At 40.9% G+C, this 27,682-nt stretch overlaps 3 protein-coding genes across 7 annotated transcripts in view; all 3 read left to right on the top strand.

The window, feature by feature from the left end:
• The first annotated feature begins 6 nt into the window (after positions 1 to 6).
• Positions 7 to 9,053, top strand: TCTN2 (tectonic family member 2). Of its 2 annotated transcripts, XM_015877813.3 has the most exons (19): positions 7 to 99; positions 274 to 387; positions 675 to 748; positions 1,046 to 1,241; positions 1,468 to 1,568; positions 1,806 to 2,002; positions 2,232 to 2,370; positions 2,588 to 2,723; positions 3,366 to 3,431; positions 4,080 to 4,208; positions 4,475 to 4,552; positions 4,852 to 4,932; positions 5,360 to 5,471; positions 5,818 to 5,921; positions 6,289 to 6,445; positions 6,628 to 6,753; positions 6,890 to 6,978; positions 7,236 to 7,379; positions 9,000 to 9,053. In XM_015877813.3, the coding sequence occupies exons 1-18, from the start codon at positions 21 to 23 to the stop codon at positions 7,349 to 7,351; spliced, it is 2,094 nt and encodes a 697-aa protein (XP_015733299.2). In that variant the 5' UTR covers positions 7 to 20; the 3' UTR covers positions 7,352 to 7,379; positions 9,000 to 9,053. The 2 variants fall into 2 exon arrangements, 1 of the variants encoding a protein (XP_015733299.2); XR_014949060.1 differs by lacking the exons at positions 5,818 to 5,921; positions 9,000 to 9,053 and having other exon boundaries at positions 7,236 to 7,449.
• ATP6V0A2 (ATPase H+ transporting V0 subunit a2) lies at positions 7,608 to 20,952 on the top strand. 2 transcript variants are annotated; one of them, XM_015877812.3, is made up of 20 exons: positions 7,608 to 7,830; positions 9,000 to 9,078; positions 10,367 to 10,464; positions 11,288 to 11,425; positions 11,713 to 11,813; positions 12,512 to 12,638; positions 13,406 to 13,488; positions 13,818 to 13,911; positions 14,215 to 14,427; positions 14,540 to 14,690; positions 15,345 to 15,484; positions 16,086 to 16,243; positions 16,722 to 16,812; positions 17,126 to 17,244; positions 17,642 to 17,852; positions 18,360 to 18,479; positions 18,717 to 18,836; positions 19,517 to 19,634; positions 20,157 to 20,328; positions 20,836 to 20,952. In XM_015877812.3, exons 1-20 carry the CDS (start codon positions 7,714 to 7,716, stop codon positions 20,936 to 20,938), a joined length of 2,553 nt encoding a protein of 850 aa, XP_015733298.2. In that variant the 5' UTR covers positions 7,608 to 7,713; the 3' UTR covers positions 20,939 to 20,952. The 2 variants fall into 2 exon arrangements, with proteins under 2 accessions (XP_015733298.2, XP_085411724.1); XM_085555598.1 differs by lacking the exons at positions 7,608 to 7,830; positions 9,000 to 9,078; positions 10,367 to 10,464; ... (2 more) ...; positions 12,512 to 12,638; positions 13,406 to 13,488 and having other exon boundaries at positions 13,818 to 13,922.
• A 567-nt stretch (positions 20,953 to 21,519) lies between these two features.
• DNAH10 (dynein axonemal heavy chain 10) overlaps positions 21,520 to 27,682 on the top strand; it is a 49,845-nt gene continuing 43,682 nt past the window's right edge. For 2 of the 3 annotated variants that reach the window (XM_015877792.3, XM_085555560.1), the window contains exons 1-10: positions 21,520 to 21,802; positions 22,055 to 22,162; positions 23,322 to 23,386; positions 23,529 to 23,634; positions 23,887 to 24,002; positions 24,361 to 24,481; positions 25,178 to 25,335; positions 26,002 to 26,232; positions 26,435 to 26,625; positions 27,088 to 27,286. In XM_015877792.3, the coding sequence (XP_015733278.2) occupies positions 21,598 to 21,802; positions 22,055 to 22,162; positions 23,322 to 23,386; positions 23,529 to 23,634; positions 23,887 to 24,002; positions 24,361 to 24,481; positions 25,178 to 25,335; positions 26,002 to 26,232; positions 26,435 to 26,625; positions 27,088 to 27,286 (1,500 nt within the window). In that variant the 5' untranslated portion in view covers positions 21,520 to 21,597. The remainder of the gene's footprint in view (positions 21,803 to 22,054; positions 22,163 to 23,321; positions 23,387 to 23,528; positions 23,635 to 23,886; positions 24,003 to 24,360; positions 24,482 to 25,177; positions 25,336 to 26,001; positions 26,233 to 26,434; positions 26,626 to 27,087; positions 27,287 to 27,682) is intronic. The other variant, XM_085555559.1, reaches the window with a different exon arrangement.

Here is a 27,682-nt window from a genome sequence, read left to right as displayed (position 1 = left end):
GGCAGCAGTGCCGCCTCAAGATGGCGGCGCTCAGTGACGCTATGGCGGCCGCCGGGCTCGGGGCGCTGCTGCTGGCGGCTCTGTGTGCGGGGCAGCCCGGTGTGTGGGAGGGGGCGAGGGGAGGAGAAGGGGAAGGAAGGGATGAGAGGGGAGAGGGCCGTAGCAGCCTGTGCGGGCTGAGGGGGCACGGCCTGGTGTGCCTCCCAGATGCGGCGCTTTGTGGGTTTCTGTGTTACAATATGATTCTTTTCTAAACTTTCTCTTCCCCCCCAGTTTTTCAGCCTTCCTTTATCCACATGTCTGGGCTAAGAGTTAATGCGTTTTTTCTTGGAGATTCTTCAGGAGTTACGTTTTCCATTATTTTAGATGCTATCGATAAAGAGACAGGTAAGAACACTTCATTTATCTACCCGCTATTTCGAAAAATAATAAATATATTTGAATTCTTAACTTTTTTTTGTTGTTGTTGTCATTACAATTACCCAAATAACTGCAGTGCAGTTCAAAGAATCATCACAGAACTGTTGGAGTTTGGAGGGTCCCTCTGGTGCCCCATTCCCACATGAGAAGTTTGAAGTGACAGTGAAACAGATAAAATACATATATATATAATATATATATAATATATATTAATAATATATATATGTGTGTGTTATGTTTTAATTTTGATACAGGAAATTTGCTCCTTCCAAACTGCGGTGGAAATGAAAGAGCTGGTGACTGGGAATTGAGTGTAACAGCTGGTGTGGTATGTAAAACACTGCTTCTGCCCTAAGATAGAAAAGCTTGAGCAATCATATATGAAAGGCTGATGAAGTGCTAATGTAATATTAGTTTACTGACAGCTCAGTTAGAGTGCCTTCCCTTTTTGCCTTTGTTATGTCCCATCATCTGGATGCCCGCATTGGAAGTTGCTAAGGTGCAGCTTTGATGCTGGTTTCTTGTCTTTCTCCTTTCCCGAACTGCCTGTGCTTCCCGGCAGGTGATGGTACAAAGAACAGTGATTTGGTACAAGCTGTTGAATCCATCATTTTGTGTTTTGCAGGGTTCATCCAAAGTGACTGTAACCTTCACTAGAAATCTGCAGTTATGTTTGCCCAATGCCACCGACTGCTGCACAGCACCTCTCTGTGTGGTGGAAACAGTTCAGGTTTTAGCTTGCAGTGGTTCAGCAATGCTGGCACGTCTCATAATTCAAGCTGAAATATATGCCAACTCTTCCTTTATGGGAAATGTGTCAGGTAAGTACTTGGATATCCTGAGGAAGAAATGGTATTTACTTCCCCTTTCTGTACCAGAAAAAAGAAAAGAAAAATTGGGAATTGGACAGCAATGAGAGATTAAATTTCACTAGCATTTAAGGATTTATATGCAGGTGGGATAGGCTGTAATGCATGTTGTCTGCTTCTTGGGATTCCAGTCTGTATGACCTGAATTTTCTCTTCTTTTCTTGTAATTCTCTTATAGAAATCATGTCTGTCATCCCTAACCAGGTGTTTCAGCCCTTGGGCTCGTGTCCTTGTGACTTGACAGATGGAGCTTGTGATGTTCGTTGTTGCTGTGATCCGGTACTTATTTCATATTAAACTTTGATGAAATGGTTTTAGAATTTCTATGTTCCTTCTGTTGTCTGGAGGGAGAATTACTGAGTATTTCAAAGTAGAAATAGGGTCTGCCTGGGTTTTGTGGCATTTCTAATAGTAAATATGACATCTGTCTACAGGGCTGGCTTGGTTATCTGCAAATACAGCACTAGAGGCCGTGGTGGTGCAATTATGGCATTAAGGTGTTCTTTTCCCTTCCAGGAGTGTACACCAGACTTGAAGCAGTTATTCAATGGATCGTGTTTCACTGGAGTGTTTGGTGGGGATGTAAACCCACCTTTTGATCAGCTGTGCTCCACACAGACAACAGAATATACTCCTGATTGGTTTCCCTTCCTTTGCATACAGTCTTCTCTTAGCAATACACCATTTCTTGGCTATTTTTATGATGGCTCTATGTAAGTCTGAAAATCTTTCTTTCCTCAATACACAATTTAGACATTACATTGAAACTGTAGCATGTATTTTTTACAGTGAAAGTTATTTTGAAATTATAAATCGATCACTTTAAATGTAAATGGAGAAATATAATTGGTACTTTGAGAGCACGGGACTGGAAGGCAGATATTTAATTAACCATGTAATGTGAGGAGTAAAGAATTGTTTCATTTTTGAACTTATTTGCAGTTCTGCACCCAGAAGTTCTGCACCCAGAGTTCGTCCATTTAGGATCCCTGTACAGGCTTCTCCTGGAAAACTCTTCACTGGTTACAGAGCAGGAGATCCAATTATGACAGAAGATGATGAGTATTTTACCATCCCTCAGGTAATTGCTCCATATTTAGGAGCTTCTGATTCCTCTTGGCTAGTTGAAGTTCTCCATTTATCACATTCTTTTGTGTTTGTAACCAAATTGTGGAATATATTTTTCACTAAGCACAAAATTGTTGTTAATAACAATCATTATCTTTCCTCATCCCCTGCCCACCCCTCCCCTTCCTTGCCTTTATGGCCCACATACATTTCTGTTCAACTACCTGCAGCCGTCCCTGGCAGGGCAGTGTGCTGGAAATGCCCCTGTAGCGTTTCTGCAGGACTTTGACGTGAGGTGCCTTTCTGATGCAGCATCTTACAAGGAAGGACTGTCCCATGATGTGAAAATCAACAGTGGAACAGGAGGTATGTTGCATAGTCCTAACAGAAATGTAGTTATGTTCTTCAGAAATAGAATTAACAAGAGGACTGTTGACATGGCAGCTACATGGCTATAGTTCAGTGTTTAGGGATGTTATAGTCCTATTTCTGATCACCTGCCAAGCTTCTCTGTATTACCCAGGACTTGGGATAGGAGAAATAGTGGGATTAGCCTTTGTTTCCCATTTATCTGTTTCTGGTGACTCATATGGCTGCATGTGGCACAAGGAAGCATCTCTCATCATGTTTTTGTATTCTTGGAACCTCCTTTTTCTGTCAAGAGGGTGCAGTGTTGTCACTTTAGAATTAGAAGTGCTTACTCTCTGCATTACAAAAGCATAAATATAAGAAATGTCATTCTGGAGTTTGAGATGATGCAATTACCAACATGAAGAGAATTTTTTTTATGCTGTTTAATTACGTTGTCTAATTTTATTTACACTACCTTAGTAAGAAGCAGAGATAATTAGCTATGCTCTAACACATAACCTGCCTGGTTTATTACCAAAACTGGCTTTCTAAATACTTTTCTGCACAGTTTCTATAACAAAAAGGAGTACTTTGGATGTGAATGTTGTATATGATTCTTTTATCAGGATTACTGCAGCATTTGTTTTTTATTCTCAGACTTCATCCAACAAAATGTGACCTACAAAACCGTCACCGACAGGGACAAATTCATCACTAAAAGTGGTATGTTTCTGCTGTGTAATTAGTGTGTTTCTTACTTAACCTGGATGACACAAGTGACTGGGGTGCCTAAAACATTTACCTGTCGTGATTCCTAGGAAGGATCTTGTGTGTATTCTAATATTTGAACAAAGCAGGGCAGGCAGCCTGTAAGCAGTGCTGGATGTGCCTGAATTTTGAACACTCTTGTGCCTTTTTAAGGTTCTGGAGCCAATGAAGCAGCTTTTATTTTAGAACAGTGGCTCCCAGTCAGTGGGGAGGGTAATGCAGGATAGTGCTGAATCCATACTAGCATGTATTTCTGGAAGATGATGGCCCTCTCAGCAGGGTGAGATAAAAAGAGAGGGACTCCTGAGTCCAGAGGGCCCCAGCAGCTGATGGAGTAAGGCCTTGTGCTGGGTTCTTAAGGAAGGGGTCAACTACAACAGGAGCTAGAACTGCAGGTGTTAGAATATTGATAAACGAAGGGATTCTACTGTAAATGCAGCACACTGTCCTTGTATGATGGGACTTAAACAGTAAAAAAAAAATGTTAAAAGGATGAATGATTTATCTTCCAGAATTTTGTTAGAGATTTTTAAGTTGTTTTTCAGTTACAGCTTTCTAATTGGCAATACTTTTGGTTATGGTATGTTTTTCTTTCTTCTGCAGAATTTCCTCCTACCGTGGGCATTCCATTGCAAAGTATAACCTTTGCAGAGCATTATACATTCGTGTGTGAAGGTGACAACATAGAAGGAGTGAATGTCACAGTCTTCCAAGGAAATCTATATGGTGGAGGTATTGTGACTTTTCTTGTACAGATTTACTATTTTTTTTATTTCTTAAGTGAGTAAATTATTTGATAGTTTATCTTAATTAGTAATATTGATCAAAAAGAGTTTTGGACTCTGGAAAGAAAATGTATGGGGCAAATTTCTGCCAATTTCTATTATCCTGAATCTTCTGGTGCTCATGTAGGACAGAAATTTGTATCCTAAATAAGCAGCATACTTCCTGCTAATTTATGTATGGGAACATAAAGTCATTCCTTTATCTTTTACCAGAAATGCTGACGCAGAGATTCACGGCTGAATTTGTAAGATTAAAGAGTGATAATGCAGCAGAAGTGCCCAATAATCCAGGTAGTAATACCTCAGTTTGCTTCTTAGAAGAACAGATTTTGGTACTAGATTGGTCATTAGCAGTGACCACGTTTTGTACCTTGTTCATACTTGTTCTGCTGGTGCCCCTCCTTCCCTTTTATTGTGTTGTCAGCTGTAATTACAGTGATTGGCTTTTAGGCTCAGTATTGATCATTTAAAATGGGGCTGTTGTAATGGAAAGTCTGTCTGTTTGCTTTGAGACTAATTACGTGCATTATTAAATCGATGTTAATGCTTATAGATTTGTATAAAATGTTCACAACTCCTTCTGCATTTAGGTTATCAAGTTGGAAACGCAGTGAGAGCTGCAAACGTGAATGCTTCTGATACTGCTGGCAGCTTAAGCATTTGGCAGCCAGGTACTGATTTGTAAGGTTACACCCTCAGCTTTCATAAATGCTAAAATGCTGCCTTCATATACATGTTTTACTTCTGAATCTATTCTATGCCGAATTGTGCTTTTCTATGCTATTCTCTAGCCTTTATTCCAGCTTAATTGAAGAATTTGCATTTAATGAATGTAAAGTAGCTTCAGTATCCTCAAACATCTGAGTATGTTGTATGAAGTTAAGGTTTAAAACCAAGCAGTTGTTAAACTCATGAGATTCTGGAGCGTGTGAATTCGCTCTGTGTTGGAAAATGGAATTGGAGTAGACTTGGTTCTGTATTTGAATTACACTGCTTGCTGTTTTGCATCCTAATATGTGCAATTTTTGCACAAAAATGAGAAGTGGGAGTTGAAAGGTCGTTGTGAGGATCCCTAAATAGGATCTTTTCAATTCATAGCTGACAGAGGTCTGTGTACGTCAGCCACTCACACACCAGTTTTGTTCGGGGTAGATTCTTTCTCTGGGTGCCTATTGGAAGTTGATGTCAATGAAGACTGCAGCCATTTAAGGTGAGCCACACAGATTTATTGTTCTCTTGCTACCAGTTTCTACCATCAGCACAGTTGCATTCTTTTCAGAAGTTCATATATACATCGCAGGTTTCTGTGGTTGACCCTCTTCTGTTTTTTTAAAGGGAAATCTATTAAAATGGTTTCATTCAGATTTCCCTGTATTTAAGTGAGGGTTACGTTGGGGTGGAGTGCTTCCCTTGGGCAGATGAGTCAGTAGTTGAGGTTTGTTTTAACTGAGTAATAGCATCTGTCAGAGGACACTGATTGTATGGCATAGTGATGCTGTAACGCAGTTCATGCTGTAGATTTGCTTTTTGTATGAGCTGATGTTTTTATTTGGCAGACAAAATGTAATCGAGAAACTGAATTCGTTAATACAAGCTACTCATGTTGGGAAGAGACGCAATTCCAATGACAGCAATCCCAAAGACTGGGTGCAAATTATACGTAAGTGATACTTGTAGTTTTATTCACAGCCCACGTCGCTATAAAAAGATGCACTTAGGATTGGACCACCTCCAAATAAAGCCAACGTGTAATTTCAGATGCCTGAAGGTACCTGGGTCCATGCATCCAGATATGTACAGATGTGTTTAATAATATACTGGTGCTGTAGAGCGATGTGTCTGTCAGTCTGTTGATGTAATGATTTGGTGTTTTACTCCTCTGTTGAACTCCATACTTCATGTATATTTCGTATAGAAAACACATTTTTGTGCAGCAGTTACCAACATTTCACTGCAATATGACAGTAATATAAATATGGAAGAGATCATTTTGCATAGGATTTCTGTTTCACTCTGTTCCTCCACAGGATTGGAACCGTCTAACCTGAATATCAGTGGGAGCCCTGGAGATCTGAAGGGCATTTGCCCAGATGTTCCTGCCAACCTGAACATTCGGATCATTTTTGCAGCTGTGGGTGCAGTGTGGGGGGTTCCTAGGGAGGAGATACTGGCCGTGCAGACCAGGTAGAGCCCAGCTGTGTCTTTAATAGAGAAATGTTTCAACTTTGCAACTCGCTTACGTGTCGTACCCGGATAAATCTGACAAAGATGTTACTTATAGTTTGTAAATCCTCCTTTCATGGCCTTGTTTAAGCTTTAAATTCCCACATACAGCCCTCTAGTAACGCTTACACATGTGCTTCCAGTTACTCCACAGTCACGTGGCAGTTCCAGTGCGGCCTTCCCTGTGCAAACCCTGGCAGCCTGCTGCCCATCACGGCTGCTGTGGAGTTCATCCGAGTGCCAGCTCAGCCCCCGGTTCCCATGAGCAGGTAACGTGTGAGATCTTTGACCCTTGATGTTAAGTTAAGCAGATAAAATAGTAATTCACACTGATTAAAGGCTTATCAAAGGCTTCTACTCGTTCTGCTCCTGCCGTAGTTTAATAAGCACTTTTTTCCCCCTCAGATTTCAGATGAATTACACAGAATTTGACTGTGCTCGCAATGACATTTGCTGGCCGCAGCTGTTGTACCCGCTGACAAGGTTCTACACAGGTAAAAACAACCAGCAATGTGGAATGCCACAAACTGCCTCTGTTTCGTGGTAACATCATGAAATTTGGCCAATTTTGGTGAAGCAGTGATCTGTAGTGGGAGATCTGAACATGGTCTGTAAGCAGTGGTTATGTTTTGTTGGCTTTGTGTTCATTCCTGAGTTAGACTAGCACAAGAAACTCATCTCTTTAGGGTTGATGTCAAAACTAAAAGGCAGCTCTTGTGCTCATGCTTGTTTTTGCCCTTTCCCTTTGCAGGAGAGCCGTATTCTCAATGTCTGGCTGCAGGTCTGGCTCTGGCTTTCCTGGCCGTGCTCGCAGCAGTGCTGGGGAGCCCGTGCTTTGCTCAAGCGTGGGAGAATTTCTCTCTTTAAAAGCCGTTGATGTGGAAAGAACCGCTTTGTAAATATTTGAAATATTTTTATATTTTTATAAAAAGGACATAAAGATTTTTATTTCAAAATGAGGAAAAGCGCACAGAAAATGATTGAGATTATTAAAAAGGGGGGGAAAAAACAGGTAATCGCATCAAGTGCTGGACTGCAGGCGGTGGGGCGGGGTTATGCCGTGCTCGGTGCCGGTCTCTCCCGGTGCCGGTTGGCCGCTCGCTCCGCCCGCCCCCCGGAAGCCGCAGCCGGGCGGGGCGTTGTGCCGCGCTATGGCGGCCGGGCCGGGAGCTGCGGCCGTGCCCGTTCTGTGCCGGCCCAGCTGAGCCCAGCCGCTCTGTCAGGCCGCCATGGGCGCGCTGTTCCGCGGGGAGCCGATGTGCCTGGCGCAGCTGTTCCTGCAGAGCGGCTCGGCCTACGAGTGCCTGAGCGAGGTGGGGGAGCGCGGCCTGGCCGAGTTCCGAGACGTGAGTAGTGGCGGCGGGGCGGGTTGGGGGTCCCGGCGGGCAGAGCTGCTGCCCGAGCCCTGCGTCCCCGCCGTGTGGTGTCCCGAGCTGGGAGGGGCCGTGTGTCCGTCGGTCCCTGAGCCCCCACCTCCCGGTGCCGGTACCCGACCGCTCTGTGGGAGAACTAACACTTACACCCGATGTGAACCTGCCCTGCCGCGGTGTGAGGCCGTCAGTGCCCGGCCTGTTGCTGTTGGCTGCGAGCAGAGCCACGGCCTGCTGTGGTGGTTGTACAGAGCCTGAAGGCCTGAGATTCCTCCAGACCAAATCGTCCCATTTTCCCCAGCCGCCCCCGTAGTGCCGTGCTCCACACACAGCTCCGCTGCCCTTCTCCGGACCCACTCCCCAGCCCTGATATCTTCGTTAGTGAAGGGCCCAGCACTGAACACAGCACTCAGCAGCCCCAAGCACAGCAGGAAGGTTCCCTCCTGCTCCCGTCTGCACAGTTACTGATGCTGCAGTCCCTGCCCACCTGTGCTGCCCCACACCAGGTGTGCCTGCTCCCCAGTAGGCTGATAGAAACACCCAGGTGCTCTGTAAGCTTATTTCTCACTGTCAGGATGTGCCGTGCCTGCTCCCACAGGGCAGCTCAACTTGAAGGAAGCCAACTGCGTGGCTTAGAGAATGGGTTGGGTAATAATTAACTTTGTTACTGAACTGTCTTATAATTATATGATGCTTTACTTGGTGACAGAGACTTTGGAATTTCTCTTTGGAAATGCAGGTGACAAAATCTTTGTAAGGAGAACTTAAATGAATGGCTAGTTAGAAAATATGGCAGCAGGAGGAGGCACATCCATCAGTATACTGCTATAGAGATGTCTAGAGATGCTATTCCATGTAGTCCTGATTGGAAAGTTGAATATGCAGCCAGAGGCGTTATGTTATGTACTCCTGGGGAGGTGTGTGAGAATATCTATGAATGCTTCACATTCCACATAGATTCCATGAAACTCCATAGCAAAAAATCCAAACAAAAACCCAACAAAAAGAAAGCTGTTTCCATCAAGGTTTGTGCTTGTTAATACGAAGTCTTTAAGCAGTGTTTTAAAGTGGTAGGAGTGAGCTGTGTTTTGCAGGGGGGGGTGTTGATTTTATGTTACCTAATGAGTATTTTATCCTTCCCTCAGCTCAACCCAAATGTCAGCGTCTTCCAGAGGAAATTTGTGAATGAAGTAAAGAAATGTGAAGAAATGGAAAGAATTCTCGGTGAGCTTTATTTTCATGCCTGCCCTTTCTCATCTGAGATGTTTCTCAAGTTTATATTGCTGGAGCAGAACTGCAGTGTTGATTTCAGCTACAGCTTCTATGTTTGATTTTATCCCAGTGTTGTGCTGTCTGAATTTTGCAGGATCTTATGAAATGTTTGTATCCACGGGGAAGGTCTGTGTGCACTCGTGTGCTGTACCTATAGATCTTCAGAGCCAGAGGTGGCCTATCTGGCTCCTATGCTGAGTTGGGTCAGAACATACAAATTAAGTACATCTACAGCTGGAGACTGCACAGCCTATGGGCAATTCCAGTGTTTTGGTGCTGTCTGTCTCTTAATTCTCTCAGCTTTAAGTTTTACTTACTGTACAATGTATATGTATTAAATATTGCTGTTCTGTTTCTTCTCTGAAGTGAAGAAGAGTTGCTGAGTTGTTGCTGATGAATAGTTAAGACTGTTTCTGTACTGAATGGTTACAATACTGCTGGGGAAACAGGAGCTTTGTCTGGATATTCCCTAGGCTATATGATAAATCCCTTTTTTCTGTTGTTTTTTTCTTGTCACATTACACAACTCAGCACTGTTCAACTTCCAAGCACTCCCCAGATCATCTCAGGTTATTAGTAATTGCTTTCACGTGGCAGTCAATGCACAGAGGAAAGGCTGCAGAGCTTTATCAAGATGGACTTCACTGCAGCGTACCCTGAGGAAAGGTTATTGCTGAAGGATTCTTTTATTACAGCGTCTTAGTGGGAGCATGTGCTGGTCATGCTTTATATCCCAGCAGCTATCATGGCAGTCGCACTGCCCAGTGTGAGCTGCATGTCATGTTGGGTTACTTAAGCCTCTTTGTTTGAGCGCTGTATATTCAAACATGAGTTGTTGAGCAGAAGGACAGTTTTGTTGCAGATGGCATTAGAAAGCATTACTCACAGCAACAAAGGCATGCTTTGTAACGTTAAAAGCTTAAAAAATGCTGGTGGTTGGAAAGAAAGCTTCAGTCAGACACTTCTGAGGATGGGTTCCTTCTGCAGGCTTCCAAGAGGAGTTCTGTGTTCTGAACACATCAGCAGCACCTTCCCTCTGTGGAGGGCTCACACTTTCCTTGTGTTCTTTTTGCTTTCCTTGTGTTCTTTTTGAAGACTATATGGCTGCAAAAATGAAGGAATAAACTAGTGAAGGCCTGATGCTGCGGTGTGAGTGGCACCCTCACAATGGCTGGGTAGCGCTCTAGGGAATGTATGTGATATGCTTATATTTCTGATTCCATTTCTCTTCTTGCTCCAGGTTATTTAGTACAAGAAATTAAAAAGGCAGACATTCCTCTTCCTGAAGGAGATGTTGCTCCTCCTGCCCCGTTGCTGAAACACATTTTAGAAATCCAGGTAACTTGTTCAAGTACCAGTTGCCAAAACTGTATTACTGGGTATTGGAACTCCATTTCAAATTGGATCACCTCCTGTTTCACCACTTATGACCTAATTTACATAGGGGCATGTCAGGAGCAGAAGCCTTTCCTTCTCTTTTGGATTTTGTGTTCTGCCTGCCTTATTTCCAGGCCTGCTTTGAGAATGTTACATTGTCACAAAATCACTATGAAAGGCATAAAGCTAACCGAGGGGTTTGTAGTCACCTCTTCTGTTTTGATGGATTGGTGCATTGCGCTGTCAGATAAATTGCTGTATGTAGGTGTAGTCTTTCAGCCTCGTTTATTGCGTTGGGATTTATCCAGGACTTTTGTTGCAACCTTATTATTCAGGGTATGTGGGAGTTCTTAGTACCCGAGGCTCTGCAGTTTCCTGTGATGGTTGCTTAGTGAGCACAGAGTGCTCATTCCTCTGAATGCTTTTCCTGGTGTGCTGAAAGGAGAAGCTTGTAAAATGCAAATATGCTTCTGAATGATGATGTCTTTTAGTGTAAGTCTGTCAATAGAATAGGTAGGTGTCTCACACTCTGTGCTATTCCAGGTTCTAATTCCAAGTGTATCTTAGCTCAGAAATAAAAGAGGATCTCAACAGCAGACTTAATGGATTCTTCTGGTGGTGGATTAGGCACACTCAGTATGAAGCAGTCTTTGGCAGACTGAGTAATAGCATTTATTGCACTTAGGAATTTGGAAAACTATAATTCAGCCAAATTAGCATGTACTTAAAATTAACCCTCGCCAGTTCCTAAACCTGATTCTATGTCACTTATTTTGTGCAACAGGAACAGTTGCAGAAGCTGGAGACAGAATTGAGGGAAGTAAATAAGAACAAAGAGAAGCTGAGAAAAAACTTGATTGAACTTACGGAGTACACGTGCATGTTGGATGTCACACAGACGTTTGTCAGGAGAACAGCTGAGGTAATACTGCAGTGTCTGGGTGCTATTGTGTGTAGTGTGACAATCCTGTTGCATGCTGTGTTATTTTGATGTATAACTTGTTCTGAGAAAGGTGTCTTTTGCAGAAGTGACTGTTAGTTGCTGAGCGATTTGGTTGAGATCCCAAGGTCTCCCCATAGCTTGAGCTGAACACAGGAAATCAGTTTGTGTTTGTGTTGAAATTATTTAACAAACTTTTCTTCCTGTGAATAAAAAATAATTATTTTTTGTCCTGAAAGCCATGATTGATTTTTCTTTTTCTTTCCTAGTACGAGTCCCACTTACATATAAATTACGAAGAATTTCCATCTGTGGAAAATGAGCCATTTGCAGATTACAATTGTATGCACAGACTGGGTGCCAAGCTGGGGTAGGTATGGTTCAGTCCAGATTTGCCAGGTTGCCATGCTGTGCTGCTTCTGAACTGCTTGAAGAGCTGCTGTCAATAACAGGCTGTTTTCTCAAAAGATGGGGTGTTGTGTGAGTCCAGTGATTTCAGACAAGCCAAACCATCTTAGGGTGAGTGGCCCAGTTGTACCTCAGAAACAAAACTGGATTCTTTGAAGAGATACGTTGGGTTGCACCAAAAACTGTCACAAAAAACTGTCATAAAACTGAGTATGTGTGCTAAGGAAGAATCTCAAAATGCCCTGAATTGTGATTTTCTTCTACTGTTCAAACATATTTCTGGTATAAACACACTGAGTCAGTACTAACGTAACATTAATAATGGTATTGCCTACTTGCCTTTAAAGTGATGTATGGATTCAACTCCCTGCAGTGTCTTTATGAAAGTAAACAATGAGTGAAAAATTGAGACCCTTACTACCATAGGCAGAGATGATGTTAAACATTCTGTTTGTTTCCTCAGGTCTGTAGTCAGTTTGTTTTCCAAACAGAAATTGCCTCTTTATTTTACATACCACTTAGTTCCTATGGAGAGTGATGCTTCCGTCTTTAGAGGTGACATGTTAGATTATTGTGGCTGCTATTCCGTGATGTGATTTACTGTGAGATTTCAGCTTTTCTTGATTTTGACCTATTTATCAAACCTTTCTTTGTCCGTAGCTTTATATCTGGGTTGGTTCACCGAGCAAAAGTTGAAGCATTTGAAAAAATGCTGTGGAGAGCCTGTAAAGGATACACTATTCTGACGTATGCGGAGCTCGATGAATGTCTGGAAGATCCGGATACAGTGAGTAAACATTATAACTGAGTTTATTGTGTTTGTACTTTCGTAAGACTTAAAATAATTGCTGCTCGGCTGTGCACTAAATGGAAATGATTTCCCAGTGCTTTTGGAGGCCTTGTGGCCGCCTCCTCTCTGCATCCTCTGCTCTGGGCTGGGCCAACCCAGTGTCCCCAGCCACTGCTCATACATCTGACCCTTTGCTGTGGGGTAGCTGTGACTTTGATTGGCTGCTGTGATCAAAAAAAAGCATAAATGACTGCTTGGGTATTTATTTACTAGGTCTATACATGGTATTTTAACGTCCCTTTTATTTGTTCATTCAGTAGTTAAGGGGAAAAAAAAAGTTGTCTGTCTTCTATTAAAAAAAATCTCTGAACTTATAAAATGCACTTTGTCCGTCACCAGTCGATGTTATCAAAGTGAAATGAAATTCTGCTTTCATTCTAATTTGTAACACTTAATTTTCCAGAGGTTTTTTCTAACTTGTAATTTAGAAGTGATCAAATAGAATCTGTTTTTATTTCCCTGAAAACTTTGTTTTTTTCTGATCTACCAAAAAACAAACAAAAAAAACCAACAAACCAACCAACTCCTTAGAAGTATTGGCACACTTGAGTTTCAGTTTTGATCTTAATTAAAATGGTGGAGTGCCAATGGTGCTGCTAATGCCTTTTTCAGATTATACAGTAAAAGAATGTGTTTGAATAATGATGGTGTACTTGAGTGCTTGGTTGAAAACAAGCTTCATTAACTATTTTCTTTTCTTTAAGGGTGAAACCACAAAATGGTTTGTGTTTTTAGTGTCCTATTGGGGTGAACAAATCGGCCAGAAAGTTAAGAAGATTTGTGACTGGTAAAAATTAATATATGTCATTTCTTTTCATCTGAGTTCTTTTCTTGATTGTTTTCCTCCACTTCCTTAGAAATGTTGATTTTATGCAAGTCTTTGAAGCTTCTTTTTCCATCTCCTCAACTGCATCTAGCTTTAAAAATTGGCAGTGTACAAGTCAATGTGTGGGTTACTTTATCTGCAGTCCTTATTAAGTGTGGGCCAGATGGTGAGACTCAGCCAAATCTTGCCTATAGTTATTAGATGGCATGCTGCAGATTTGACTGGGACCTGATGTTGGCTGTGTTTTGTTTTAGTTTAGTTATTCAGAATGGATTTCTGTGTTTCTGTAGTTACCGCTGTCATGTGTATCCCTACCCAAATACTCTGGATGAGCGCATAGCAGTTGTTGAAGGGCTGAGCGTTCGTATTCAGGACCTTCGTACAGTGAGTAAATTGTAATGATGTTTTCCCTTTTCACTATAGGCAATAACTTAATGTATTGCAGCATTGAATGTATTAATATATTTCTGAAATACAGGCAGCTTTGGATCTGAACATGATCATGTATACTTTGTGGTCTTGTGTTGTATGTACTTATTAAACTACAGGGTCATTCCACTGCCTAAAACAGAAGGCAGTGCTCATTGTGGCCTCTTGCGAATCTTTGGACAAATAGTGTGTGCTTTTACTGCAGTTAACATAACTGTTATGTTTTCAGTGAAATCTCATTTTTCTGCTTGGACAAAGGTTCTGCATAAAACTGAGGATTACTTACGCCAAGTTCTGTGTAAAGCATCTGAATCCATCTATACATGGGTTATCCAAGTAAAGAAGATGAAAGCCATTTATCACGTACTCAACCTGTGCAGTTTTGATGTCACAAACAAATGTTTGATTGCTGAGGTTTGGTGTCCAGTGGCTGATCTGCAGAACTTGCGCCATGCTTTGGAGGAAGGTTCGGTAAGTCAGCTGAATGCTCGCTGCTGCTAAAGCTTCTGCCTCCATCTGACTGTACAAGTAGATTAAACATCAACTGAGTTTTCATGCATCTTTTCTTTCCATTTGTAAACAGAGGAAGAGTGGAGCCACGATTTCTTCATTCATGAATACCATTCCAACAACACAACCTCCTCCAACTCTGATACGTACCAATAAATTCACCTCAGGGTTCCAGAACATTGTTGATGCTTATGGAGTTGGAAACTATGGGGAAGTGAATCCAGGTTGGTCCTCTGAACTATGAACTGTATTGTCATTATTGCTCACCTGGTTTGTAAAATAGTGTTTAAGCACCTTGCTAAGTGGGACACCACTGGGGGCAGAATGGAAGTAAGCATACTGCTGGTAATTAGGTGTTGTAGATCATCAATAGCTCATCCAAAGTACAGATGGTGCCCCATGTGGTAAGTTGAGATTTGATTTTTGATACATTCTTTCAGCATTAAGAATAGTGAAAACGACTGTATGTTTATATGCTTTACCTTGGATGTGAACATATATTTAGGGGAAAGAGGAAGATTGGTAATGGCTGGTTGCTCTTGCTGAGGTGTGAAGCTCATCACCTGGGTATAAGACAACAACCTCGCTTATATAGCCCTGTTAGCATAATATCCTTCTGTGTTTTGTAGCTATCTTGACTGACAGCACCATGCGATGCTGTACAGAAGTATACTTATATATATTAAAGCAAGCTTTAAATTGAGTTAAATTTATATTTAACTAAGAGAGATCTCTTAGTAAGGGGTGAAATGTCCTTCAAACTTAAGAATAAACAAATTGTTTGGGAGGTTAAAAATAGTTGATTGCTTATGCATAATTCAGATACCACCGTCATCTGTTGTGCTGTATGTCTGAAATGTATCTTGTTGCCATTGCAGCTCTCTATACCATCATCACTTTTCCCTTCTTGTTTGCCATTATGTTTGGAGATTTTGGGCACGGTGTGCTAATGTTCATCTTTGCCCTCCTGACAATACTGTATGAAAACCATCCTAGATTACGAAGATCACAGGATGAGGTAAAAGGAATTATAAACTTAAAGCTCTTAAGTTTCATCTTCTGGCCTTTTTATAAAGGAGTTGGAGTTTGAATTTCATGAGACTTAATTTTATCTTTTAATTGAAGGGCTTAGAAAGCAGGAACTGTTGCATATCTTATTAGAATTATGTTTAATTAAGATTGATTGCAGGAGGCTTAACTTCTTGAGTTAAAGTCTAGGGGAAAAAATGTGGCTTAAGAGGACCATTAATTACTGTGATGATGCCAGTGAGAGAAGTGTCAGTTTATGTCACTGGAGCTTGTGTAGGGACTCCAGATCTCTTCAGTCACTTTCAAGTAAAGCTGTCATTCTGAATGTGCTCTCAGCTAGTTCTGTTGCCTAAATCACTTGGCAGAAATCTGCAGTGTGCAAAGGTGAATCTGCCATTAAGTGACTGTTCCTTGTAGACTGCATATTAATGTGCTTAAAGAAAGTTCGTTTTCCATTTTTATTGGCCTCAGGTTTCTTCATATTATTTAATGACTGTTTGAAGGCAAGTTTGGTTTATAGAAGTTTTTGTATGGCCAGAAATGCATCGGTAACATGAATCCTCTTTTTTTTCCCCCTAATATATTTACAGATAATAAAAATGCTATTCGATGGCCGTTACGTCATCCTATTGATGAGTTTGTTTTCTATATACACTGGCCTTATTTACAATGATTGCTTTTCAAAGTCATTAAATATATTTGGTTCCGGGTGGAATGTTTCAGCAATGTTTGAACAGAACGCTTGGCGGTAAGTGGTATGCCTCTGTTTGCTGTGCCATTAAAGCAAGAGTGTTTCCTGCAGCAGGTTCACTCCTTGACCCTTCAGCTGGTCTTTTATTTGAGAGTAATAATGAAATGTAGTGAAATCTAGCAAGGGCGGAGGGCTCAGTCCCTTCTACACTTAAAATAAAGAATGCAGTGGTGATTATTTAGAAACAAAGAATGCAAAAAGGTAAAAGAGGTTATATTACGGGTAATCCTTTGGGTGGTGGTTTAGCATTTTTCTCTAAAAGATCTCTTAAAACAAACCATTGTTCCAGCGGAATGGATAATAAAGTCTAAAAATGTATTTTTCAAAGACGGTGTGAATTAAGCCTAAATAAAAGGTGCCCAGGTTGTTGTTGTTGCTGTTGGTTTTATTTTCCACTAGCAAGACTGTTTTTACTTAAATTGCTTTATTCTTTCATAGTCGTGTCAGATCTGATTGTGGTTCTCTTTCACTGCAGTCCTGAGGATCTGAAGTCTCATCATTTTTTAATGCTGGATCCAAATGTTACTGGCGTGTACAATGGAGTTTATCCCTTTGGAATTGATCCGGTTAGTTTTATTGTTTTCTGTTATCTGTTGTACTGATCAGTCATCTTTAAGTTAGATTTTGGTATGATTAAGTTAGATTTGGTATTATTAGAAAGATAAACTTACTCTGGGGGACAAGAAAAAGCATTTCTGTTTTCCTCCTCCCTTCAAAAAGAGATTCCCCTTAATGAGCCAAAGATTGAACTATTGCCGCACACTTCAGACTTTGTGATCTCAGCTTAAGGTGGAATGCAGGTCTCCAGAGAAAGGATATTGCTTTATTCCTCCCATTACGTTGCTCTGAAATGTGTGTATCTTGTCATTTCTTCCTCAGATTTGGAATTTGGCAAGCAACCGTCTCAGTTTCTTAAATTCTTTCAAGATGAAAATGTCTGTGATTCTTGGAGTGGTTCACATGACATTTGGAGTTGTACTGGGAGTATTTAACCACTTGTAAGTACAAGAAGTCACGATAACGTTTCTTTTGCCAAGTCTGTCATTATATCAGTTAACCTGGCAAGAGAAATGGGGATGGCTGTGTGTGTTTGGTTTTCATCAGCAAAACCCAGCATAACAGTAATTGTCGTTAAAAAAGAAAAGCAGTAACAGAGGCCATCTTTCACAAAACTTAGAGTCAGTATTATGCCAAAAAGTCTTTCACTGTTCGTTAAATGCAAGCACATGCTTCACATAGTATTGATTTCCAGCAAAATACCAGGTTAAAATGTCACTATGAAAAAAACACTTTTAGGTCCTACATTCAGTACTGCTCTTTACCCCCCCCTAAGTTTGCCTCCATCTCACTTTGTAAAACTTACTTATTCCTTTTTTTTTCTTCATTATCTTTTAGACATTTCAAGAAGAAGTACAATATTTGTTTGGTTTTTCTTCCTGAGCTTTTGTTCATGATGTGCATCTTTGGCTACCTTGTGTTCATGATTTTTTTTAAGTGGTTAGCATACTCTGCAGTGGACTCCACAACTGCTCCAAGCATTCTGATTCAGTTTATTAACATGTTCCTGTTTGCTGGTGGTGAAGAAGATGCCTTTTATACTGGACAGGTTAGTAGTTTTCTTACAAGCTTCTCCGTGCAGTTATTACTTTACCAGTCATGAAAGGCTGATAGCTGAGTGCACTCTGCCTTTCCCTGGGGAGGGGAATGAATCAGACTAAGGGGAAATTGAAGAAACATTACCATTAAAAATTGTTTTTATTCTTCAATTATAAGATTAGTGACTTGTGGAGGTATGTTTCTAGAACAAAAGCCCCCAATTTAGAACTGAGGTGAGAGAATAGTCATATTCCTATAGATTTGTTGCTTGCTTATGTACAGTAAATAATTCTAAGACAGCGAGCTTCAGTAATGCCTTAATCTAGAACTCAGTCCTGAGGATGCTGGGTGTCTGTAATCTCATTTAAGAGGGTGATTAATGTAATATTTAGGTGCATTTCCAATTTGGATTGCATATGCATTGCAATCTATTTTTCTTAGACTTATTGAAGGAAGGCTTATTTTAATTTTGATTCTGTGATCTGGTCTTATGTTGTTTCTTTCCCTCTATTAACAGGTTGTTCTACAGAGATTTTTATTGGGTGTTGCCTTTCTTTCTGTTCCTGTAATGCTTTTTGGAAAACCACTTTATTTATATTGGTTGCACAGTGGAACTCGAGGCATTAGAACATACAGGGTAAGCATTGACATGTGCTTATACAGTTCTTCATTATAGAACAATTCATCTGGTGTGTTGCTTATAGAGAACACCCGTAACTTGGTGCTTCTAAAGAACTTAGATAGCTCTTCTGTTCCTCTAACTCTCTGGTCCTTTTTGCCATGGAGAATGTTATTTTCTGTGTCTACTTTAAACAAGTTTAGAAATCGACACCAAGGGTTCACTTCACAAACGTAATGCATTTCAATTTTGCAGCGTGGCTACAAGCTAATTCGGAAAGAAAGTGAAGAAGAACTTTCTCTGCTGCAGCCTCATGATGTGGAGGAAGGAAGCAGTCATTCAGATATTGGGCACAAAGAAGAGGATGGAGAGGAGGTAGTTAATTTATCTCTGATTAGTTTGTCCTTGAAAGGAAATTAGAAGTAGAAAATCAGGGAGATAATCATGGAAGCTTCCAAGAAGATGAGCTGAGCCTTTACAAAGGCCTTAATGCTAGAATGCAATTCATATATTCTTATTTGTTGCCATTTTATCATTATTTCTTGGTTCATTCACATTGCTACAGCAACCTACCATCTATCTGTAGTGGAGAACATGAAGAGTTAAATGCTTTATTTGAATCAGACTGCAGTCTCATCTTTAAATTGACAAAGTAGGGTCAAATTCTTCCTTTTTAAATGGTTTTATAGGCAAAAAGAAGGCTGTGCAGCTTCCTGTTAATTACGTCTGGCTTTTCCCGTAGATCAAAGTTTTTCATAGTTGAACATTAGATCTTGTGACAAAACTTCTGTAGAATGGGACCTGGGGGAAACAAGTTGCATTCCTTGTCCTTCCTATTGCTGTTTTCTACTCATTAAACAATTTTACCACTTCCACTGATTTCATGTGAATTTAAAGCCAGACTGATTCAGATTCCCAGTGTGTATCCTATCACTGGGGGAGGAGAATTTTGTCCAGTGGTGGATTTTCTGTATACCAAGATTTGCAGATGAATGCTTTTGTTTCACTTCGTACTCTGGTATTTAAACGGATACAAATATGTTTTTGTGTCTTAGTTTAACTTTGCAGATGTTTTTATGAATCAAGCCATTCACACCATTGAGTACTGTCTAGGATGTATTTCTAATACAGCCTCGTATCTGAGACTCTGGGCATTAAGTCTTGCACATGCACGTAAGTATTTCACGTTGGTTTTGGTTGCTTTTTCATCCTGATGAAGCTGAAGTGATGCTGCTGTGAAATTATCTTAGTTTCAAAAACAACCAACCAACCCTGTTTAAACTAATAGCCAATGAAGGTTCCTCTTCGGAACCTTTCCAACATTTCTCACTGTTCTTTGGATGCTATTACCTGGCACAGTATTATCTCACGTAACAGTGGAATGGCATTCACAGTACCATTTATTTTCCATTAGTTGACTAGTTCTGAAGGTATTTAGGTATTTGCTGAAGTCTTAATATCAGTGTAATGTGTTGCCAACAGTAGATGCTATTTTGAAACCAATGTGTAGGAAAGGGGTGTGGGGTGGGGGGGAGAAAGGTGGGATGGGGTGGAGGGTTTCCTGCAGTTCCCACATTCAGCAGATTCTGTAATCCTAGTTAAACCAGAGTACAGGTTAGGTAGAGTAGCTCACTTGATGAATGTATGCTGTACCAACATGAATTATGAAAGCTGTTTGTTTGTTTGTTTCAATAGAGTTATCAGAAGTTCTGTGGCAGATGGTGATGAGAGTGGGTCTCCGTGTGGACACATCCTATGGTGTCTTACTGCTAGTCCCTGTTCTGGCCTTTTTTGCTGCGTTAACAGTTTTTATTCTTTTGGTCATGGAGGGGCTTTCTGCTTTTCTCCATGCTATACGACTTCACTGGTAAGTTTTAACTCCTTGGTTTTTTTACTTACTTCAATCCAGTGTATACTGGTTGCTTTAGAAGGATTTGGGGTCAAAATATTAGGGGCCCTGAAGTGAAAATTGTAACAGCCTAATGCTATTTTAATTTATCTAATCACATTGAATGTGTGGCTTATTAGTTTGAGTATTCCTGGGTATTTACATTGAACCCATGTATTTCATTGGCTTATGATCTATACTGACCTCTACCACATTGAATTATCATGCAAATTATGAAACAACATATTAGGAAGAAATGAGAAATAAACTATAACAGCAGGATTTCTAGGCCCTTGAGGAACAGCAGGTCTGCCTTTGTGCATGAAGGTTGAACAGCTGCACTGAAAGTCTGAGTGGTGGGGGTAGGGCTGGTGGTGGGGTTAGGATTGTTGATGGGGTTGGGGCTGGTGGTGTTTGGTTTCTTGTGCTCCAGGTGTTGACAGTTTTTATTTAATATCCACTGTGTGCTTTTTTATCTTCTTACAGGGTGGAATTTCAGTACAAATTCTATACCGGTGGAGGATACAAGTTTACGCCTTTCTCTTTCCAGCACATTTCTTTACATTTTAATAAAGATGATATAGCATAGTTCAGTTGCTCTCAGCAAAGTGTTTGGGATCGTCTGTTCTTGTAGGACAAAGTATTTCTCACTGATTGCCTTATACCACAGCCAGATAATCCTGCCATGCGTACCTCCCATAGAAATACACAGCAGAGCTGGAACATCGTGGGTAGACACATTTTCCTTAATAATTTACAATGTGAGTTAAATTTTCTTAGAGATTGTTACCACATGTTCTAAATCAGCTTAGCTGTTTCTGTTTGTTAAGGATGTTCACTTTCTTGACCGACTAAAGTCACATTAAACATGAATTACTCTATACTTCAGCAAGCCGCCATCTCGTGTACTCTGGAACCTCAGCACTGCAACAGAAGCAATGTCTGTTTTCATTATTTATTCTGCAAGGATGATAAAATACAGACTTGTGCACAGCAACGCGTCCTGCTCGTTACAAATAAAACCCCATTTACTGCTCAGTTCCCCTCAGTTCCTGTGGAGCCGTTCCGTCCCTCACAGCGCCCCTCACGCAGGCGCCATGTTGGCGCGTGGCGGCCGTTAGATGGCGCCGTGTGGCCGCCATGTTGGCGCTGTGATGCCGTTAGATGGCGCCGTGAGGCCGCAGTCGGGCGGGTGAGGCCGTCGCTGTTTCTGTGGCGACCGAGCGGCGTCGGTGTGTGTGTGCCGCCATGAGCCTGGGCGACGTGCGGGTGCAATGGGTGCGGGATCGAGCTCTCGCTGCACTGGGACTGACCGACCCGGCGCCTTTCGAGGAGCTGCTGAGCCGCAATGGCGGTGAGGCTGAGCAGGCCGTGCTGCGCTTCTTCACCCGCGGGGCTGAGAACGATGAGGACGTCAGGGCCGTGCTGCTGCTGCGGGCCGGGCAGGCAGCGGGTGAGGCCGCCCTGCTGTGTGCGGGGCCTCGGTTAACACACATTTCCTGTGGTCCTTTGGCCACGTTTTTCTGTCCTTCTCCTCCATGCTGCATTTGTTCCGTCGCCCAGCCCGGTTAATGCTCCCCTTGCCCCTTTCTGTCTTCCTCTCTCTTGAGCTGTGTCCCATCCCCTCAAACCCTGCGACTCACACCATCACCATACAGGCTGGTTCTGTCTTTGCTTCTCTGATTTTTTTGGTGTGTGTTTGCAGACGAGGGTGGTACAGATGAGCTGGGAGGTGAGCAGGAGGATGAAGGCTCTGATAACTTACCTCCTGAGCAGCTGGATGAGGCTGCCTCTGCTGTGGAGCTGGAAGGAAGTAGGTGATGTTATGAGTTCTACACTCAGAGGGTGGGGACGCACTGGAACAGGTTGCCCAAGGAGGCTGTGGATGCCCCATCCCTGCAGGCATTCAAGGCCAGCCTGGATGTGGCTCTGGGCAGGCTGGTCTGGTGGTTGGTGACCCTGCACACAGCAGGGGGTTTGAGCCAGATGATCCTTGTGGTCCTTTTCAACCCAGGCCACTCTATGATTTGAGCAGCCAAAGCATTCAGGTTTCAGGCCTTTCTGCTGCAGGGTGTTGGTGTGACTTCTCAACACAGCCCTCAGAGCAGATCCAGCAGCACTTGTAACATCATCTGCTTCTAATGCCTGGAAAGCAGATCTGATGTTGTGGTTGGGGTCACAGGCAGAGAGGTGAATTAATGGTTTCTGATGAGTTGTGTTCCTCTGGAAGAAACCTCTCCTGGTACGGCTCTTTTATGTTTTGATGGGATGAAAGAGGCTGACTAGGATATAAAAAACTCACGCAGCAAAAACACAGCCAGCAAACACATCGTACTCGCAGAAAGGGAAGAATAAAGAAAAAAAAGGTAGAAAGGGTGTCAGGAGAGAACAATGATTTTCTATGGCTCAGAGATGCAATTTTCTTCTCTATTGTGAGCATGTTTATAACTTTCAGAAGCTTCTGAAACAGTCATTTGCAGAAGCAAAGAGTTGTGATCTGGTATTTTATACCATTTTCTATCATATTTTATTGAGGCAATAGGATAAGGCAACTTGGAAACTCCAGGGCAATTAGGGAATTATACTTGAAGAAGATGAGAAGCCAGGTTCCCCAGCTGAAGTGCCTCTATACCAACACACACAGCTTGGGAAACAAACAGGAGGAGCTGGAAGCCACCATGCTACTAGGAAATCACAATGTAGGTGCAGATAGAAACCTGCTGGGTAAATTCCCATGACTGGGATGTGGATGTTGATGGATTAGGATTCAGTCCTAATAATGACAGCAATAGTGCTGTCCTATGGGGAAATGTATGGATGGTAGGTTGTTGAAATGCAGTGTTGAAGAGGGAAGAAAATGCTCAGTTAAGTAGATTTAGAAGGAAAATGAAAGGATCTGTCTTATGTGCTTAGAATACCTGTGCTTTAAGAGAGTTCCTTTGTGTAAATTTTTTCTTAATTTCTTGTGTCAGCTCTCTCTAGTGAGTCTGCAGTGGGTGAAGTAGAGCAAGGACTTACAACAGAAGATGCTACGCAGGTGTGTAGCATTTCATTCTGATCTTTTTTGTGTTTAAACTAATGATTCTATCCCTTTGCTCACAGAAGGCAAAACTTTTGTTGCTGTTAAGAAACATGTCAGCAAATAGCAAATCGTTCTTCCTTTATATTCTCTGTTTCAGTTAACAGAACAGAAAACTGCCAAAGTGTATTTCTATGTGGCTCTTGATGAATTTCCTGAAGAATTTGCATCAGATTCTACTGTATACTTTTTAAGAGACACCAAAGGTATTTGTCCTGAACAACTGATTGTTCAGCATTTCCAGTCTTTGTGTTAATCCCAGAGCTACATAGGACAGGATAGGCCTGCAGACTATAAGATCCAACCATCAGTCTGACCTGCTGAGTCCTGTCACTAAGCCGTGCCTCTTAGTGATGTGTCCACCTGTCTTTTAAACACCAAGGGGGATGGAGTGGTTTTAATAATTACTTTTTGTACCAAACAGTTAGATCTTTGCTGATTCTTTGTATACTCTTTAGAAGAAGTTGCTGAACCTATTGACCTGACTGAAGCTGAAGTGGTTCTTCCTGAAGTGATTCAGTTTGGTTTACTGAATGATGATACTCTTTCGATGCTAAATAATATTTTCTCAAAGGTAAATGTGTTACAGCTTTTATATATGGAGTTTTCAGGGTTTCCGTGAGTCATTTGCCTGCTTAGTATTCTGCTGATTACTTGGACTAAGTGTATGAAATACTAGTATTTCATGAACAACCTTCACGTGCCAAAATGAAGTTTATGCTAATACTTGGAATATTTGGGGAAACAAAATATCACAGAAGTATATGGAGGGCAGTCATTATTTAACTGAATTGCCTGGGCCTATCTAAGAAACATTTAAGAATGTGATATTAAGTATTTTTATTTCTGTGCTGATAGATTTTTGTGAAAGCATACCAGCTCCCCCCACCCCCAAATATAGACCATCTAATCTGTGCTTGTCTGAATTATAGGAATATTCACTTGCTGTCTCCTCTGATCAGCAACAAGAGGAAGTGCAACCTGAGGGGTACCATGATGTGAACAGGCAAAAATTCATGGGCTTTTCTCATCCAGCTCTACAGCAAATTGAAGGCAGGTATTTTATCTGTGCTAGCACTCTGCTGACTGCAAGACAATAAAAATAGGTTCACCTAGGAATGGCTTTGCTTGGAATAACAAATACATTCAGTTTCTGGGGAAGCTGCAGATCCGACCAAAGTTTCTCTTGCTGGTAACAGTAGTATTTACTGCTCTGAAGCACAGCAGTCAGTATGGGGAAATGGGCTAATTCTGTGACATTCTTTCAGTCTGAAGTAAGAACTTGAGAGAAAGTCAGCATGCCTTGTTTCTTCCCACTATTCAGAAGACTCTAGCCATTGCTGGATATAGAAAGTGATAGACCAAATCAGGCTTTCACTTGTGGCTTAGCATTTCTTCTCTGACATGGGTTAGTGTACCTGCTATTGAGGGAAATGTAATGGTGTATACTAGGAGGACTGATAATTTTCTTCAGCAAAGCCCTAATCCTAATTCTTAACACTTAGTGATTGGATTGAGGCTTGAAAGCTGAGAGTTTTTCAGTTATTTCTATGAATATATCTTAGTATTGTGTTAACTATAGAGCAACTTATGCCTTTTGCCTTATTGTCAAACAGGCAGAGAGTAGGCGATAAGCTGCCTATACTCAAATAGACAATAAAATGGAAGGTGTAAGCCATTTAGTGATGTTACTGTTAACAGTGCTGGTGGAACAAGGCAGTTAATTTTAAGTGCCTTTGCTCCTGACAGGGCTGATTAAACTGGACATGCCAACTGTAAATCTAGATGGAGAAGTGAGTGTTCTCGCTACAGTTCCAGAAGTGGTTGAAGATCTTGAAAGCTGTGTAATGACCTGGCAAAATTTAATATCCACGACTCTAGAGGAACAAATGGAAAAGGTTCCAGAGGTAATATCTCCATTAAACCAAGCTTATTTACTCCCAGAAAATCCACAAGAGTCTCTCTGAATGATTTGTGTTTAACTGTTGGAAAGACTACTTACTAATAGAAGTAGAACAGAGGTAGTGAGGACATAGTGGTAGGAAATAAAGCAATTTTCTGTAGATCCGATCCACCTAGGAAACTGGAAAGCCATGGCACTTTTTTTAGTTGCATTTTTACTTCTAAAACCAGTGAGATAGCCATGAAATATTAAAAAATACAATGATTAAAGTGTATATATATGTATATATAAAACTATATTTTCCCTTGAAAAGTCATCTTTCAAACAGAACAAAACCCAATGATAAGGTTCTGATTCTGCATTTACACATATGAGTTAAACAATTAAATGGGAAATATTACATGCTTATGAAGTTATATGTGCATATATCTTTGCAAGCATGGCATCTTCAAATCCAGCCCCAGGGTATTCTCCCCATGAGCAATTCCTCTGTGCCTGTGTAAAACTTATGATTTCAGAGTTTATTTTGCCTTTTTTTTTCATGGTCGAATCACATCTGAGTTTTCTCAGTGTGCAGCATGCTGAAAAAGAAGAATGAATGTAAAAAACTGTTTATAGGATCTCACCCTTGTATAATAGTAATTCTTCTTTTATTCCACCTAACTTGTAGGGTAATGGCCCACTTGCAGAAATTGACCTCTGGTGTGTAAGAAATGCCATTTTAAGTTATCTTAATGAACAGACAAAGCTTCCAGAAGTGGAAAAAGTCTTGGCAGTACTGCAGGAAGCTGAGTCTGAGCGTGTCAGAGATTTACATATAGTCATCAATGATCTCAGAGAATATTGTGTGGAAGCTCTTGATAATGCTAGGTTTCTTTCAACTCTGGAACACCATTTGAAGGTATGTGACCTTAAGAAAACTCTTTGCAGATCTGCTCATCTTTAACCATCTGTGTAATTTAGTCACCGGGATGTTTCCTTGACTGAATTATTCATTTACTAACAATGGATTTTCTTCTTAACTCCAGACTAAATATTGATTTATAAGCATATGTATCTGTATTTTCATGATAACTTATCCACAGTACATGTATATTTAATAGAATTTAGCACATGGCGCTGGGTTTAATATTATCTTGGATACAATTCCTTCGCTGATGAATGCATTAAGAATGGTATGGATTGTCTCACGGTATTACAACACAGAAGAAAGGATGGTACCCCTCATGGAAAGAATTGCATGGGAAATTTCAAATCGAGTGTGCCAAGCTGTGGATTTACGTACACTATTTAAGTAAGTACTGGATTCCTACTGAACTGGTCTGTATTTATGAATAGCTTTACTTGTTTTATAGAAAATGTAGTAGATAACACTTGCATCAAACATGCTTCAGTGTTTTTCTATATCTCAAGTTCTATTAGAAGGTCAATTAAAAGTCAATTCATGTTGAAGTTTTCATAAATTACTGAATCAGTCCTTAAGAAAAAGGTGTTTGTCCTCTTTTCTCTTGGAAGGATGTAAATCAATAAACACCCTGCAATTTGGTACAAAAGTGGCATAAATATAATTAAAATTGGTCCAGAAATAATACCTCCTTTCAAAATCAGTCCCACTGGAAATTAAGATATAGCAGTTGAAAGTTTAACCTACTAATTAGAAGCTGCTAAACCAAGATACATTATTCAGTTGATATATTATTAAATATCTATAATCTTTCTACCTACACTATTTTAACTCTTTTGATTTGATTAATAGAGAAGATAGAGCTGCTGCGAAAAAGAAAATAGCAGAGGCCAAAAGTACTCTTGAACAGTGGAAGAAATCTTATTTTGCTGTTCGTGCCCAGATTCAAGCATCAGGAGGAGAGCAACACTGGGAATTTGACCGACAACTTTTATTTGGAAAAACAGATCATATGATTTCAATCTGTCAAGATCTGTATGATATTTTACAGGTAGTTGTATAGAAAGTAATTATAGAGTGTGATTGTGTCATCAGTATTTTCTTATGCAGAGAAGGTTCTTTTATTACTGTAGTTGTTGAAGTGCTAATAGCCTTTAGCTGTTTGTTTTTATCTGTGAGTGTTTAACCTCAGGACCTGAGCAATTACTTTGATTTTAACAATGATGCTCTTAATGCTGGAGATGAAATAACTCTTCTAAAGTATTAGCTAAGGAAAGGTATTACTGTGTTCAGTACTGCTGTTAATATACAGACTTGTAATAATTGTTTGACAGATTTGCAGTTTTCACAGCTTGTGGTATCATTTTAGATAGATTAGTCATTTAAGTATCCCACAATATAAAGTCTGACTGTATGTAAATCAGTGTAACAATTGCAAGGCAACATA

The sequence above is a fragment of the Coturnix japonica genome, chromosome 9, assembly GCF_054131305.1.
Source record: "Coturnix japonica strain WE chromosome 9, WE-NBRP24, whole genome shotgun sequence".
Taxonomy (NCBI): domain Eukaryota; kingdom Metazoa; phylum Chordata; class Aves; order Galliformes; family Phasianidae; genus Coturnix; species Coturnix japonica.
Note: the sequence above shows the minus strand (reverse complement) of the source record. Positions and strands in the feature narration are given on the sequence as shown.